General features: G+C 46.8%; 1 protein-coding gene across 4 annotated transcripts in view; it reads left to right on the top strand.

Moving 5' to 3' along the window:
* Window positions 1–17,497, top strand: part of TENM4 (teneurin transmembrane protein 4) — a 356,529-nt gene that overhangs the window by 260,139 nt on the left and 78,893 nt on the right. For all 4 annotated transcript variants that reach the window (XM_040963945.1, XM_040963947.1, XM_040963948.1 and 1 more), the window contains one exon: window positions 9,708–9,924. In XM_040963945.1, the coding sequence (XP_040819879.1) occupies window positions 9,708–9,924 (217 nt within the window). The remainder of the gene's footprint in view (window positions 1–9,707; window positions 9,925–17,497) is intronic.

Genomic DNA, 17,497 nt, shown 5'->3' with positions numbered 1-17,497 from the left:
ACTCCCTGTGTGACCTCCACCCTCCATGTGTACACACTCCCTGTGTGACCTCCACCCTCCCTGTGCACACACTCCCTGTGTGACCTCCACCCTCCATGTGTACACACTCCCTGTGTGACCTACACCCTCCATGTGCACACACTCCCTGTGTGTGACCTCCACCCTTCATGTGCACACCCTCCCTCTGTGTAATCTCCACCCTCCATGTGTACACACTCCCTGTGTGACCTCCACCCTCCATGTACACACTCCCTGTGTGTGACCTCCACCCTCCATGTGCACACACTCCCTGTGTGACCTCCACCCTCCCATGCACACACTCCCTGTGTGACCTCCACCCTCCATGTGTACACACTCCCTGTGTGACCTCCACCCTCCATGTGCACACCCTCCCTCTGTGTAATCTCCACCCTCCCATGCACACACTCCCTGTGCATGGTGTCCCTGTGTCTTCTGTTAGAAGACAGACATTTACATGCAAGGAAACTAAGGTTCAGTGAACTGAAATGATTTCCCCACAGTCACACTGTGGATCAGTGGGAGAGCAAGAAATAGATTGAAACTTGCATTTAAAAAGAGAAAGCTAGGATAAAAAAAAAAAAACCTCGACTGGAATTTAAACTACCAGATCTCATTTGATAAAGGATCCTTAAGCCACTTCAAGTTATGATAATCTCTTTAGGTGTTCTTGACCCCATGAAAAACAATCATGGGTTTCCTTTCAGGTAGCAGAAAGATGCACCCTAGAAGGAGGCATTTCAGGAAAACTGAGAAGCAAGGCTCTCTGCTCCTGCTCCCTGTCTGCCCTTGCTGGAGTTCACAGAAAGCCGCAGCATTGCTCACCCTTCACATTGTGTCTAAGCCTTGTTTCTCATGATAAGCGACAAGAGAGGAATTGACCTTTTAAAATCTTGTGCTCCAAGGAGTAGATAAAGATCTTGCAAGTTTTTTTTTTTCGGGGAAAAAAAAAATAAGAAGGCACGGGGTTTATTCTAACAAATGACAAAAACTTCTCCCAGATGCTTCCAGAATGGAAAGCATATCCATCCTCTCCCCACACCCCACCTCCCCGGGGACTGTGTACAGCCTAATGCCACACAGTCCTGTGGATACCAAATGGCAGTTGATGAGTGGGGGCTGGCCGGTGCACCGTGGAGCCAGAAGGAGCTTTGGGGGCAGACAGATCCACAGGCTGGGTATCCGCTGTTGGCAGACAGACCTGCAGGCTGGGCGTCCACTGTCTGGGAGCTCTCCAGTTTAAGGAACCCTGAAAACAATGCTGGGCCTGAAAGTTTGCCAGGCCACAGTATTCTGAAACCTGCCACAGCTCATGCATCCATTCTCCTTTGGGCTTTTTCTGTGCTAAGCTTTCTATCATCCAGAAAAGCACCTTTGGGCCCCCACAGTTCCCTGGGTCTCCTTCCTGCCTGGTACCCTGTTGATTCTCTCTGTCCCTTCCCTGCCCATGCAGTCCTTTATAGGTGTCACTCTATTAGTCCTATGTGCCTGAAACAGCCATAACAGGTTCATGCCGCTGTGCTCCTTAGGGAGAGGGATGAGTGCCTCCTGCAGGAGACTGCTCCCATCACACCCCACAATCCTCACCCGGCCCTGGCCAAATCAATTGAGCTGTTAGATTAGGGATCCTCACATAATCACATATGCATTTATGCAACCAGTAAGATGCTCGCTGAGCACTGTGCATCTGAGATGCATAAAGAAATGAGGCTGACACTGCTCCTCGGAGGGAGGGAGGGGAAAGACTAGGGGAGTGAGAATAGCCAAGACTCTGCTGTGAAGAGCTGCAAATGCTGAGGTTGGGTCTGCCAGCCAGATGTGCAGAGAGCTGCAGGACTAGAACCCCAGCTCGGCTATTCGCTAGCAGTGGTGGCAGGCAGAAGGCTCTGCCTCCTAGGGCCCTGCACAGGGCTGCAGAGGTCCAGAAAGAGCCATCAGTGTGAGGGGTCCAGCACAGGTCTGCCGTTGACTTCCTCTGCAGCCCAGGAACCTGCCAGTGATGCTGAAAACAGGCAGTGCTTGTTCTCCTGGTTTTGTGACAGCAACTTGCAAACTGCTTAGGCATAGGAGAGATGTGCCTGAGGCCTTCTAGGCAGAGAATGACAATCCACAGGAAGGAACCAGTCTCTGGGCTTTGCAGCCTGCATTTCCTTCTCCCGTCCACCTCCTCTTCCTTCCTGGTGCTGCAAGTCAATGGACAGCCACCTGCAGGCAGATGCTGAGAAGAGATGCGAAAAGAAATCGCATGGCCCTTGTCCACCCATTGAGTGTGGAGATGAAACACAGTCAGAAACCAGAGCTCCATGCACCTGCAGCCTCTGTGCCTGGGGGCTCCAAGTCCGAGCCTAGGAGTACAGAGCCTCTTTGAAATGTTTCACTCAGGGCTCCAGACACCGAACCTTTTCTTCATTTTTGTCATCTCTGTTCTGATTTTATCTTGACCATTCCTTCTTCCCTTTCCTTACTTTGCCTTCCACTCCCCACCAGAGGCCACTTCTGGGGGTGCAGCAGCCCTCAAACCACCACCTTCAGGAGTCTGAACAGTCTTTTAACATCTTCCTCTACCTTTTTGGACTTTTATACAATAGCTAGCATCTTTCGGCACTAGATAATTTTTATTTTAAAAGCGTTCCTTCTCCCCAAAAGTTGAGGTTTATGGTTTAGGAAAGTTATACTGAAAATTTAAAGAAAATAGAGAGGGAAAGTCTCACTATTTTCCTGATTTTTTGAAAGGTCCAATAAATACGGGTTTGATGATAATGATAGCAAATTCAGTTACGCACCGCATCTTGCTGATTCAGCCAGCTGTGCATCACAAGTACAGCAATGACCCCTTAGAGTATATGGTCTGGTGATGTCGGAACTGTGTTCATTTGTGCAACTGTGATATGCACATAGTGAAACTGCTGAACAGCGTGTTTCTCAGAACTCGTTCTTGCTGTTAGGCAGCTGATAGCTGCATATGAGCCTGGACAGCTTGTAAGGCCACCCGCCAGTGTGCAGCATGCAGACAGAGTAGGAAGTGCCTGGAAATGCAAATGCTCCCAACCAGAGACTCCCCAAAGCTGTTTACGGATGTTTTCTCATCAACCTCCAAATTTACTTTTCTTCAAAATGTGTCATCTGTGCTTACATCGATGAACTTGAGATAGCCTCTCCCTCCCGGAGAGAAGCCACATGCTCTGTGTCAGACAGCCAGGACTTTGTTTGAAAACCAAAAGACAGTTTCACACAAAAGCTGCTCTGGCGAATCACAGCCTTTAAGAAAAGCTCTGTGGGCCCTTCGTATTTGAAACACATATATTATTTAAATATGATTATCTGCTGGTGGAAGTCTTGTGCACATTTACAACTGAACAAATATTGTGTAAATGGATAATCAGGAGGTGTCCGCATAGAAAGGCATAAGCCAAGTACATTCTTGACCTGCCATCAATCAGTGTAGCCTGCAAAGCATGCCATGGTTGGCTCCACAGTCCCCAAGTCTCTCCTACCACGTTTGTATGACAGCTCCATTTAAGAGGCTCCAAGTCCCCAGATGTCTGCAGTCTATGCCACCCTAGGTTACAGGGATGTTGCTATGGTTATGTTTATTTCAGTATACTTCAATTTGCATTCTGAGCAGTGTGCAGAGGGAAGGGCCAGGGCATGGCCCAGTGGCAAATCTGCAACCAAGATATCAGTTCAGGGGAGACACTTGGCCAGAAGCAGATAGCAAATGTCACTTACCCGGCACCTACTTAGATGCTGGGAATCATGCTAGGTGTTTCCCACCTATAATCACACACTCCTCACAGCATCTCTGTGAAGGAGTTGGGCGATTCGTTTTACAGACGGGAGAACTAAAACTCAGAGTTCTTGCTGGAATTTTTGTTTCCAGCAAATTGATCAAGTAGGTCATCACAGAAACCCTCCAACCACAAAGTACATTGACTTGTTTTAAGAATTTAGCAAAGAAGAAGAAGCTGGGTGGAGATGGTGGTGGGGGAGGGGGATGAGGAGCACTGAATGCCAGAAACAAGTTAAAGCCAGAGCAGTAGCACAGGAGCTGTGATGCATTCGAAGTCCAAGGACAAAGCTGCATACTACATTAAAGCGGGGCCACTTGAAGGCTGCAACTCATGAGAATAGGGCAGAAACACAGGCCGCTGGGCTACATAGATGGCACTGAGGCATTTCCCTGCTGTGGCTGCAGAGTGTGGGGATGAGAGGTCTGCTGTGGGACGTATAGCTCATGTCATGCTTCAATTCATGTTGAGATTTAAGCTTAAATACCAGAGTGGGGACAGAAATTTAGCCTACTACATGAGATATAAGTTTTATATACTCAACTCCAGCTCCTGGTTCCAGCTGTCTGCTAATACAGACTCTTTGAAGCAGCAGTGATGGCTTGAGTCATCTGGGTTCCTGCCATTCATGTGGAAGGCCTGGTTTGAGTTTCTGCATCCTTGCTGTGGCCTCCCACCCAGCCTCAACCATTTAGACATTGGGAAAATGAGCCAGTAAACAGGTCTTCCAAATAAATAAATAGAATGGTCCTAGAATTCTAAGCTAAGAAATCAACCTGAAAAATGGTCTTAAACTAAGAGTACCCCTAGGGAAAGAAACAGAACTAACCAGAAAACCACTATGAAGGGTGAGTTCAGTCACACAAGAGCTGACCATCAGAATCATAGAACCCACATCAATGATTAGTCACACACTATCAATCACTACAGCTTCCAAGGGGATTACCACTCCCAAAAACTTAACTGGCTGAAACAGGCTATAAACTCAATGTTTTAAAATGATGTCAGACAAGATGAAGTAGAAAGCCATAAGGATGGAACACTGTCAAGAAAGAAGCATGTGGATTTCTGAAAATTCAAAACTGATTATCTAGAAATTATAGCGTGTGGCATTTTAAGTTACCAGCCCAAACAAAACATTCAATAGCAGATCAGAAACACACATGAAGGAAGAATAAGTGAAGTAAAAACTAGGTCTGAGGAAGTAAACTAAGATGAAAGACAGATAAGAGATACCCATCAAAAAACATGAACTGTGGTAGAAGACCTTTAAAGTGTTTACAAGTATTGCTAAAGAAAGGTCTAGAGAGAAAGGGAAGCAGGAAGCAGTATCCAAAGAACTTAGGGCAAAACTTTCTAGCGCTAATGAGAGAAACAAATCTGAATTAAAAGGCCCTGGTGTGACATATCACAGTGCAGAGGCATGCACCCATGTCCGATCCCATATTGGAGACAATCTCAGCCTAAAGTCCTCCCCTGGAATGTCTTTGTCTAATTCCAAAGGAAGCATCATCTATCACACCTGGCTGTAAGAAACTGGTTGGTGAGGCTAAGGAGTTGATCATTATTGTTATGCCTCTTGAGACTGTAAGGAACCTGAGGTTGAGAGAGGCTAACCCACTCTTATGAGACCCCCAGCACACATGGAAATTAGGGTTGGTTGGACTCCAGGCACTGTGTCTCAAGGGACTGCTCTCATAAACACCATGGTTTCTGCCATGATCCCAGAGGGCAAGGCTCCTTCCATCTCCAGGATCCCAGGATGCTGAGCCTCCCTCAGTGGAGCAGCCCTGGCCTGGGTCAGCCCTTCATTCATTCCTCAGACCAGAGGGAAGGACAGGCTCTGTTGTTCTAGTCCCTGGGATGTTGAGCTGAATCCCACAGCCACTGATCCTCGGAACTTTCAGGGATAGAGAAAGAGAGACAACTGACATCTCTATGGCAGGGCTAGGAGTGCTGCGATGGAGACTGCCAGGATGCTGGACAAGACAGGTGTGCTTTGGTGGGCTTCACAGGTATGGGCTCTCCTCCCCAGAAGAAGTTCCTAGAGGCCTCCCAGGGCTCAAGGACCACGTCAGATGTTAGGTGGCACTGAGGTCACATTCTGAGCCAGTTCCTCTACTCATTGACTGTGAGCTTCCAAACTCTGCCTTAACACCTTGCACTTCTGGTTCCTTCTCTCTGCCATGAGGGTGATGACAGGGGCCACTTCAAGGCAGATTTAATGACTCATTCCTTATCAAGCATTTAGCATCATGCCTAGCACTTGAATAATACTGTGCTTTAGTTCCCTCTTTCTTATCATCATTTAATATGGATTTTAATAATAACAAGTCCATACTTCTTGCCCAGCCTTCCCCACAAGGGGTGCAGAACTGACACCTCCTGCTCCAACAGGCAGCTGTTCTTCTCAGGTGCCACCAAGAAGGGTGTTTATAAAGAGGCAAAAGACTGGTTTCCAGGGACTGCTTCGGTGGTAAACAAGAGCAGGCAAGAGCTAATAAAATTTCAAATTAGCCATGACTTTTCACGGCTCTTCAATTGTGCTGGCTGATTTAACGGTCAGCATCACTGCTCACTGGGACTGAATAATAGGGCATTTCTGCAGAGTTATGGATGTGGCTGCTGAATCTGTCATGTGAACATCAATAGCAGAATGCAAATAACCTTCCGCCTGGGCTTTAATTATGTGTGTAAGCAATGGCTGACAGGGCAGCCCAGAGAGTACCATGGAGCGTGCTGGCCATGGGGAAGGCAGGTGCTGTGCCAGGTAGTCATGTCTGGGACCTGGAACAGTGCTGGGGTGAAGTGAGACCTTCCGCCAACATCTCAGAGTGAAGCTGGCAGGGTAGAATAGAACAAATGAGTCTAGGTTCCAGGTCAGGGAGGGGAACTACCGCTTACTAAGCACTTGCTGTGTGTCCACTAGCTATGCTAGATGTGAAGGCATGATTGGCGTTATTTATATAACAAACATTTATCTATATAGCAAACAAATATAAGTGTGTGGCACATACACTTACTATCCCTTTTTTCTTGCTAATATCAGAATTTTAATAGCTACATTAAGTCCCATATTGGTCAGTTATAAATTTAGAATAAAAATCAGTTGGTTCTATTTGTATCTCATTATGCTCTGTAAATGGCTATGTATTTTTTTATTTAGTCTCTTCAAAACATTTTCTTCCTCATTAAATTTTTCAATGACTCATAGATCATACAGTAGCATCATTTTCACTTGATCTTAGCCAAAAGGCCAAGAAGCAATACTAACATCATTTTCTTCAAGAAGATTCTTAATTTTTTCATTTCTTCAGTGACACATTAGTCATTCACTAGCATGTTATTTAACTTCGTGGCGTTTTTAATTTATTTTTTCTTCCTGTTGTTGGTTCTGTTTTTCACTTAAGGGAATGTACAATAACTATGTAATGGAGACTGTCATATCCAGTACCATGTATTTAACTTCAAGACATTGTAAATTTCTATTTTTCTTCCTGTTACTGATTTTGTCTTGTGACTTATCATTTAAGGGGATGTAGAGTAGCTGTATAGTAGAGACTATCATATCCAGATATGAGGGTACTGTCCTTTTTAAGAGATATGGAAAATAGACCAAAAATTTGAAGTAACTTGCCCAAGGTCACAAAGTATGAGTTTCAGAGTCAGGTTTTGGCCCCAGGGTGTCTGGAGCTGGAATCTATGTTCTTTATCCCTGTGCTGCCTTCAAGGATATTACAACTCCTGGGCACCAGGACAAAATGGGAGAGGAAACTAAGGGATTTTTGTCCGTCAGGTATTAAGGAAAAGGCTAGATTCCAGAGCAGTCAGTCAGCTTGCCTGAGGCCACACAGCTAGCAAGGAGGATCAGGGTACTGAGTCCAGGCAATGCATAATCAGAACTCTCATGGGTGGCAATAAATTCCACGAAGACAAAAGTGTGATGGCCATAGCAGTGCTACTCCCATGTTACTGATGAGTAGACCAGAGTCAGAGAGACCTAGTACAGCAGTTTGTCTAGGGTTACTGGTAAGGCAGCATGAAAACTTGAACCAGGGACGGCCTCCCCAAGAAGCCGTTAAATGTTATCAGGACAATAAGATGCTGGACTCAATGCTGGGTATATGCTTGCAATGAAAGAATCTCAACTGAACTTGAGCAGTGGTTATGCACCATGGGGGGAGGGTTGTGGGAGGAGCGGGGGAAATCCAAGCACCTATAAAACTGTATCACATAATACAATGTTATTAACAATAAAAAAAAAAAAGAAAAAAGAAAACTTGAAGTTCAATCCCACCATACCAATTACTTAGTTGGATTGAATTAACGTATGTTTTTTTTTGTTTGTTTGTTTTTGCTTTTGTGGCATTTGGTCTCTTATCTTGCTTCATTTGTTCATTGATTCATCCAGTTTCCACTCATTTGTATAGCAGTCATGTTTTAAACACATCTATGAGATGTGTTTTGTGTATGGTTAAAATGTCATTTGGGATGTCCACATCCCATATGTTGAAGTGTGTGGGTTCGAGTCCTGGAACTGCTTCTGATTCCAGTTTCTTGCTAATGTGCATCCCAGGAGTCAGGCTTCTGGTTCACTCACTGCTCCCCTGTGAGAGCCCTGGATTGAGCTTCTTGCTCCTGATATTGGCCAGACCCAATGGTGGAGAGATCTTTCACTTCTTCCCTATATCTCTATCTCCCTTCCAGATAAATAAAACAAATTTTTAAAAAATTATCTAAAACTAAAACTCCTACAGTTGGTTCCAAGAATATGAAGGACATGACCGGAACAGACACGTGCCCCAATAGTGATGCAGTTTGCCCAAAATCCCAGAGTTCTCAACTGGCCGTTTGAAATTTGAGCCCAGGCAGGAGTCCGTTCTGCTGTGTTCTACTTACAGCGCACACAGATGTAGACCTGGGCTTTTCCTGCCCCCCTGGATTTGTTACCCATTTGAGCTATTCTATTGGGTGCCTGTAAAAGCACTTTGGAATGATACCAAAAATCTGTGCTCTTATAGAATTTCATTCTTGGCACTTTAGGAGAATAGTCAAGCTGTAATATGATTTTGAGCCCTAAGGAAACCCATGCGTGTGGCAAAGAGAATTCCCTGTAAATGATAACAAAGAGAAGGCCAGACTGGGCCTGCAAAGGGCTGGGGACAGAATCTTGAGCTACAAAGGCATATAGCAGCCAGGAGAGATGCTAGGCATTGTGGGACCCCTACACCAACTCTGCCTCTTCCTCACCACCAAAGCCAAGCAGTTTCCAGACATTTCTCAGAACCACCTGCTTCCCTCCATGTGCACCATACTGCCTTAGTTTAAACAACCTTTATTGTCCCACCTGTGCAAACTCAGCACCTTCCCCCTCTCCTGACTAGCACAACTTCCTCTTGGGGCCTCCTCCAATTTCACAATGCACATCAGAGGCAGCCACCCTTTGCTTAAGACCTTCCAGTGCCCACTACAATCCTGATATTGAAAGGCAAACTCCCTCACGGGGTTTTCAAGTCTCCACAACCATCCCAGCAGCCTCCCCTTAGCTGTTCCTCTCTGCTCTGAGCAGCAACATGGGACTTTAGTTATTCAGAAATCTCTGTATTCTCATATTGTTTCACCTCTACGATCCCAATGGTATTTCTCTTATCTCTTTGGGAGGAGAAAAAACCTGCAGGACAAACACTAGACACTTATCTGTCTCTCCTACTGGACAGATACACTAGGACCAGGTCTGAAGTGCCTGGTTCTCCTTGGTGCTTCACAAAGACCTTGGCTTATATCAGCACTTAATGAAGCTTTTCAGTGACTTGGATCTGGAGAAGAAATGAATGGCTGCATTCTAGAAGCCATGGCTAATGGAACTAGCAATATAAACTATGTGCTCTGTCACCCCTACAGATGGCTTGGTGGACTGCATGGACCCTGACTGCTGCCTCCAGCCGCTCTGTCACATCAACCCCCTGTGTCTGGGCTCCCCTGACCCACTGGACATCATCCAGGAGACCCAGGCCCCTGTGTCCCAGCAGAACCTCCATTCCTTCTATGACCGCATCAAGTTCCTCGTGGGCAAGGACAGCACACATGTCATCCCTGGGGAGAACCCCTTTGATGGAGGGTGAGTCTACAAGCTGCAGCCCCAGCCAGGGCTTTCTGGAGGAGAACTAAGCCATCCTCTAGGGCCAGGCTGGGGTGGGGGTGAGGCGATAGGAGGAGGCCAGGAAGTGGGCATTGAAGGTTTCTGGTAGAGTGATGGGGGGAGCAGAGAAGCAACCTTCGGGTATCCTCAGATGCCAACCAAGGCATTTGGAATTTTTTCCTGTGAAATTGTGTTGCCCCTGCTGAATGATAGATGGAAAGAGTGAGAAATCAAAGGTCCAAGGGGAATCTCAGATCAATACCCACTTTGCAGTCAGTTCTTCCTGATCTTGAAGTCTTTCGATGAGGCTTGACAACATTCTCCCTGAACACAGATGTCCAGAAGGCTGTGCTAGGCTCTGGTGGAGGAGAGGGTGTCTGCTGGCATCCCAGGCTACACTGCCTCTGTGCCCTGCATCCTTGCCATTGTGACATTCACTGGGCATTGCTTAATTGAAGGCTTTTCTGTACAAGAGGGCATCCTGGGATCACAGAGATGAGCAGAGCATGGTCCTTACCTGTTGATCATGTCAGTCCTCTAGGGGACAGTTATGATGTGCAAGGCCAGAAATATGTTCTCACGGTACTAGAGCACAGAGGAGCTACTCCTGGGCAGGAGGAAGACCACAACTTGAAAAATAAGTCATGAAGATGAGAAATCATTTGCCAGACTAAAGGAGCAAGTGTTCCCAGCATAGGGAAAAGCTGGTACAATGTCACAGAAGAATGAAAGAGCGTGGGGGCTAATAAATGATAATTCCATCCACGAAAGACAGGTGCATTGTCAGGCAGTTGCATCTGGGAGCAGGGACAGTGGAGTGGAAAGGGAGACCATCCAGGCTTGATGTTTGAGAGTTGTGAGGAATGCTGGACAAGGGGGATGGGAGAGGGGTGCCTCCTATGCAGATGCCTGGGTGAATGTCAGCACTCTCCGCAGGAGGAGGACCTGGGAACAGACAAAGGTTTGGAAGGCAGGTGCTAACCTATACATTGAAGAAGAAACACTCCCTGGTCGGACATCCAAAAAGAAAGTCTGTTTGTGCTTAGCAAGTCATCTAGAATTCACACAGAGATTAGATTCATGTAGAGTTCTCCACTTGGGAAGCCTACAACAGGCAGCAGTTGAAATCATGAGCACACAAATGCTTGTTCCAGGAGCATATATAAGTGGAGAAGAATGAGGCCTGAAGAAGAGAGCTATGAGGACATCTACACGAAACAGCTCTTATCATTACAGAGTGTAACTGGTGGCAAAGGGGGAGGCGCATGTACATGAGGGAGCCACACCTTGAGTTCTTTTCATCAGTTGGAGGTCCCTACAGTGTTGCTTGCTCAGCCTTTCTTGGTTGGCCCCATCTTGGGACATGTTTATGGCTGTGTTTTGCTGGATGCCAAGGACTATTCTGATTTTCTGAGAGGAACCCATCAGGGCTAGACCCTGACATGCCTGCACTGGACCCAGTGGACCCCTTGGCAGTGAGGATGGTAGAGGACTGGAGTCAGGCTAAACTGGGCTTCAGATCTCAGCTATGCCATTCCTAGATACAGAACTTTAGGCTCACACAGTGTGTGTTAGGCATGTCTTCCAGCTTCTCAGTACAGAGTCCACAGGGAAAGCATTGTGCCTTACTCATTATGCCACTTAGTAGTTCCCTAAACACACACAGGGTCTTTAAAATGTTCATTGAAAACATGTTATGAAATAACTGTGCCTAGACTTCAAAAATGTTTGCCCTTAAATAAACCCATCTTCTAATTTTGCCTTTCCATGGAGTTTTTGAAGTACAAAGAATGGATGAAGGAGGTGAGTGGGAAATGGATACAGTATCTGTTCTCTTAATTCCATCTCAGGATTCAGAGTGCAGGGAGACTCAGTCACTCACCTGCTACAAACCCCGTTAGGGATGAAAAGCAGAAGCAGACATGGAAGTAAGTTCCCAAACTATAGTTTAGACATCTGCCACCTTCAGTTAAATTAAACACCCTGCAAAAGCAGGAGGTATTCATCTCTCCAAACCGCTAATACTGTGGGCATGGCCCAGAGCAGAGTATTTGCTCTACAGATGAATAGATAATGGAAGCTTCCAAACTGTTATTATAGAAATTCCTCACCACAGTCATTATGCTCCTCCTCCATGGTGAGCCAGATGGAGAAGAAACAGCTATCACAACAGATCCCTGAACAGATTCGCAGAAAGAAGTCTTCCAGATGGCTAAGTCACCTAGCAGTGTGAGGATGTGAACACTTTGGGTTAGACTACCTACTTGGATTTCCATTCGCCTAGCCTGGGCTGGAAGCACAATGCTCATTTGTGCAGGTGGGATGAAGTAAGTGACTGGTGACTGTGTTTGAGTCATTACTGGCTCTCCTCTCCTATGAGGAAGAGAGAGAAGGCAGGGGATGGGGCTTGGGGAGTACCAGAGTAGATATGGCATCTGCCTGGATTGGAAGGCCAGGGCACCCACTTTCTTGCTACATGACCTTGGAAAAACTTTCTAATTTAACTGACTTCTGATTTCCTCTGCTGTAAGACTGGGGTGATCGTGTGTCTGTCACAGAATTGCCCTGAGGATTAAATGGGAACAAAAAGTACATGAAGTCTCAGGCTAGTGCCTGCCATCCAAAAAGATGCTTACTAAATTACATGAAAGTGGTGAGGATGAAAGAGATGGTGATAATGATAAAAAGCGCTCTGGGTACATATTTAATACAACAGTTTGTATGCCTCTTGGAGCACTCACATTGCATAGCAGTATCCGATTCAAATCCTGGTTGTCCTATGTCCAATGCAGCTTTATGCTAATGTGTGCCCTCAGAGGCAGCAGGTGATAGCTGACGTGCTTAGGGTCCCTGCCACCCTCACAGGGAGACCCCAGTGAGGTTCAGCACTCCCAGCTTTAGTTGGGCCAGCTCTATCTAACCAGTATAGGCATTTGGGAAGTGAGCCAATAGATGGACGATTGCTCTGTCTCTCCATCGCCATCTTTCTGCCTTTCAAGTAAAGTAAAATATATATTTTTTTTTAGAAAACAAAAGAATGGCTTTCAGTTTCACTTCCTTAATTGGCAATGGAATTTGAAAGTGTCTGCCCTCCAGGAAAGTCCAGAAGCTATACAGAGAGGAGCAAGACTTGGGTTGTTGCGTCACTATTGGAGGAAAGGAAGACAACACCTTCTTGCCAGCCAGCTGTCAGCCAGGATCCTTATTAGAGATGAAGCCAGTGACCCCTGTCCAAAGAGTAGAACATCTGATGGGCAGACAGACCAGACTCAGTGCCTGTGTATATAATAACAAGGCCTGTGTCTCCAGCACTCCATATGCTGCACCGACCTCCAGGAGGCAGGCTCCTACCCAAAACCTCAGCAGCATTGCTTAGACCAGCAGGCGACATAGGCCTCAGTGGTATTGCTCCTATATGCTGCAGTTTCCCAACTGCTAATCAAGCCCAGCAAGCCTTAAGCAGCAGGCATGCCGGGACCTCTGCCACTGGGATAGGAGGAAGGGGATGAGGGGAGTTCAAGGCCAGTACTTTGAATTGACTTGACTGTCCTTGAGTGGTAGAAGCAAGTCAGCCAGTCCTGGACACTGAGTACCCTCCCCAGAGCTCCGCCTGATCCCATACCTGGACAAAGGGAGCAAGTCAGCCAGTCCTGGGCACTCAGCACCCTCCATAGAGCTCCACCTGATCCCATGCCTGGACAGAGGGAGCAGGAGGCTCCCTGGAGTTGCACAGGGGTGCCCCATGCTGTCATACAGCACCCCAGCTGGTGCCACAGGTACTGGAGCAGAGACAGCCCAATCAAGGATAAGGAAGCGGCAGTTCCCTAGATGGGAGGGCCTCAGCCAAGCAGAGCTGACTCAGGACTGAGGCAGAAGTACTGCCAGGTGGACTTAGAGTGAGGAAGGCCCCCCTCAGGAATTCTCACACACTCTGCTGTGTGCTCAGAACCCAACATCTGCCTATCCTGGAGCAAATTTACTGAATACAGTAACCCTATCTGACATTCTGCTCCCAACTCCACAGAAAAGGATACGATCTCCCTGAACTGATGCAAAGTAGAGGGGCATAGGTTAGGTGGTGCATATACCATCCTTCTCCCCTACCTGCTATACACCTGTCTTCCACCTGGAACGGTGAAGAGAATACAATGAAGGGTGCTTGATATGGAGACTTGCAGGGTGGGTACTGAGGTCTATAGGTGACTCTCACACACTCGACAATGAAGAAAATCATGATGTGGCCAGGGAAAATATTTTTCAAATCAGAAATTGAGAGACAAGCTGTGACATTTGAAACCCACATGCTCTTGGGATAGATACATGGGGCATGTGATGGTGTGTGCAAAGAGCTTATGGGAGAAGGAAGAAGACAGGGCAAGAGAAAGCTGGGCATGTGGATAAGGAACAAAAAAGGGAAAGAGCTAGATCCTCTGCTGTTCACAAACTGAGCAGGAGTGTCTCATCTCAGGCAGGACTGAAAGACGGCCTTGCATGGAGGACAAGTAGCCCTAACACACACGTCACAGTGTCCAGGCTTTGTGAAAGCAGGCGCTGGCAAGCACGGTGGTGGCAAGGCAGGAGGGATGATTCTAGAAGTACCATCTTCCTTATCCCACCACAGATCTGGGATGCTAGAGCAAGGAGGGGACAGAGCAGCTCTGTTAGCACATTTGCTCCTATTCCTGCACCCCGCCCTAGGCCTGAGCCAGCCCTCAGGGAGCTCTCTGAGATACCAGCAGTGGAGACTATCTAATGGACTTCAAATAAACACCAACTTCCTGACAGCTGGCCTCTGAGCAAATTTATTATTGAATTATACTCACGCATTTTCAGAACAAGCTGAGCTGACAGGCTACCCCATCAGGTTTTTAAAAAAAGGAAAGAAAGAAAGACAATGATAAATTACCTGATGGGAGATGGAGGAAGGCAAGGATCCTGCTTCTGCCAAAATCTCAGCCATCATATATTATTCATGTTGCTTTTCTAAAAGCCCCTCCCCACATGGAAGCAAATGTTTATAATGCTAAAGCAACTAGGTGCATTCAATTCAGATGCAGGCAGCAACTTCTCACATCATCCTGATGAGCAGCTAACAACTCCTCTGCCACTTGATCATCCCTTTATTGATTTCAAAACCGAGTTACCGGCTCTGTTTGCTTTATAGTGAAGCTTGTTCCCCCTAGCTGTCCATCACAGGAAGCCTCAGCAGAAGCTGGCTCTGCGAAGCCAGGGGGACTCAGGGTGGCAAGGAAGAGGGCCTGTTGTGGGCAAAGGGAGAGCAGGTGACCTTGGACAAGTGAGGCTCAGCTCCCTCCCCTGCAACATGGATCTGACCACTTTGCCGGGTTGTTGTGAAGACTGAATGAGGTAACACACTCAGAATCCTGATGGCTGGTACATAGCATGCTTGGATAATAACCTCTGAAATGGGGCAATATTCTACAAATGAGGCATTTTTTTAAATGTCCTGTTGTGATATATGTAGTAACAACTGTGAATTTCTCCCAGACTGGTTGACATGAAGACTTGACCACCCTTGGTTTGTGGCTGTAAAAGGTGAGGCACAGTGAAAGAGAGTAGCCTGGCATCATGTGCTGATTTCCCCCTTGAGACCACCTGAGTCAGCTGTGTGAGTCAGCTTCTATGTTAGGGACCTTATGTTCCAGCTCAGTCATCTGCACAGGGCGGTGCCTCCAGTTCCCTACAACCCCCGCTGGCCCAGACTTTTCCTTTGCTCCTGTGCAATGTTTTTTCCTTTATTTTTTAAAGATGTGCTTCTTTGTTTTGAAGGAGTTCTATATATAGAGGGAGACACACACATACAGAAAGAATGATCTTCTACCTGCTGCTTCACTCCCAAAATGGTCACAATGGCCAACACTGGGCCAGGCCAAAGCTAGGAGGTAGGATCCCACATGGGTGGCAGAGGCCCAAACCTTTGCACCATCTTTCATTGTTTTTCCCAGACCACTATCAGAACTGGGTTGAAACTGGAACAGCTAGGATAGGAACTGACATCCATAGGGGATGTCAGCATCTCAAGTGGTGGCTTTACCTATTATGCTACATTCTGGCCCAATAGTATAATTTGTAAAAAAAAAAAAAAAAAAAAAAAATCAATATGCAGTAAGGCGTGGGGCTGAAGATGACTGGCCTAAGAGGTGGATGGCCAAGACTTAAAGCCCAGCCCCACTGTTCAATGACTGTGTGACCTGGGACCTGTCTCAATCTCTCTGTGTCTCACTTGGCCCCTCTGTCCTGTGAGAATAATAATCCACTCCGTGTGGAGATACTGTGAGAACTAAACAAGATGTGGAGCGCTTAGGTGTCGGGCAGTGTCAGAGCCCATGCTCACTCACAGCAGTAGTGTTAGCATCACCGTTAGCAATGGTGGTACTATTCTTATGAGACGTTGTGCCTCTGTAAGAACTGGGATAAAGCCAGAGCATCACACTGCATTATCAGTGTTGCTGTGCAACTGAGGCAGCCATCCTAACACGACGGTGCTCAGAGCTCAATGGCTCTCTGCAGTCATCAGCCCCTTGTGACAGAAGAAGGAACTTCAAGACCAGAGAGAGCCTGTGGCTGGGCAGGTCAGGAACTGAGCCTGAGATTTGGAGAATGTATGTCAGTGAGGAGCCCTGCATCCCAAACAGGAATTCCTGTGCTGTAAGGCAGGGGGGTTCTGCTTTTCCATGTTGGCAAAAGAGAAGATAATTTTTTATTCTTACTTTTATTAATACAGTTTTGTAAGTAAGTTTTGTAAGAGCTTCTTCCTTTTCCCTCCCTTCTCCATCTCCTCTCCCCATTGTACCCTCTGTTTTGTAATAATACAGTCCTTTAGCTGTAATCACAACTCCAGATATATCCAAAAGAAATAATGCCTACATATGAAAATGCAACCTGCCTCCGTATATTTGTAGCAGCACAATCCACAATAGTAAAGACATGGAAACAACCTAGATGCCCATCAAAGGGGGACTGAATAAAGAAACTGTGGTATAGCCACTCTATGGAATACTACTTAGCCATTAAAAGGAATGAAGCACTATCATTTGCAACAAAGTGGTCCCAACTAGAAATCATTATGCTCACAGAAGCTACAAATATTTAGAGAGCCAGGCTTCACATTATCAGGATTGGCATCAATAGAGAAAACAGAATCAGGACTCACATCTCTATGGGAGCCTAACTAGCCCTGCAGGCAAATCTCAGAGGCCCCAGGAGCTGACTCTGAATCCCCAGTGAGGATTAGTAACATGGAGCTATGCAAACTCTGAGAGAGAGCACCTTTCCCCTGCCTCTGCCCCTTCTCCCACTGCAGTGGGGGGTGTGAACATCTATCCAGAGGGTTGAACCCTGCAGATTTCTCAGGCCAGCACCAACCTGAACAGAGCACTCCCAGCCACATACCCAGCCACTCAACCTTATTTCCTTCTGGCCATGTGTCTATCTGGCCCATGGCTTGTCAGCTCTGCCAGGTGGGCTTCTGACTTGTTCCCAATCCCAGCCTGGTCTTCTGTGCCTGAGCTCCTGATAGAAGGAGCCTAGT

Source organism: Ochotona curzoniae, unplaced genomic scaffold (genome assembly GCF_017591425.1).
Source record: "Ochotona curzoniae isolate NIBS_2020 unplaced genomic scaffold, NIBS_Ocur_1.0 scaffold_3223, whole genome shotgun sequence".
Taxonomy (NCBI): domain Eukaryota; kingdom Metazoa; phylum Chordata; class Mammalia; order Lagomorpha; family Ochotonidae; genus Ochotona; species Ochotona curzoniae.
This window is presented reverse-complemented; position numbering and strand designations above follow the sequence as displayed.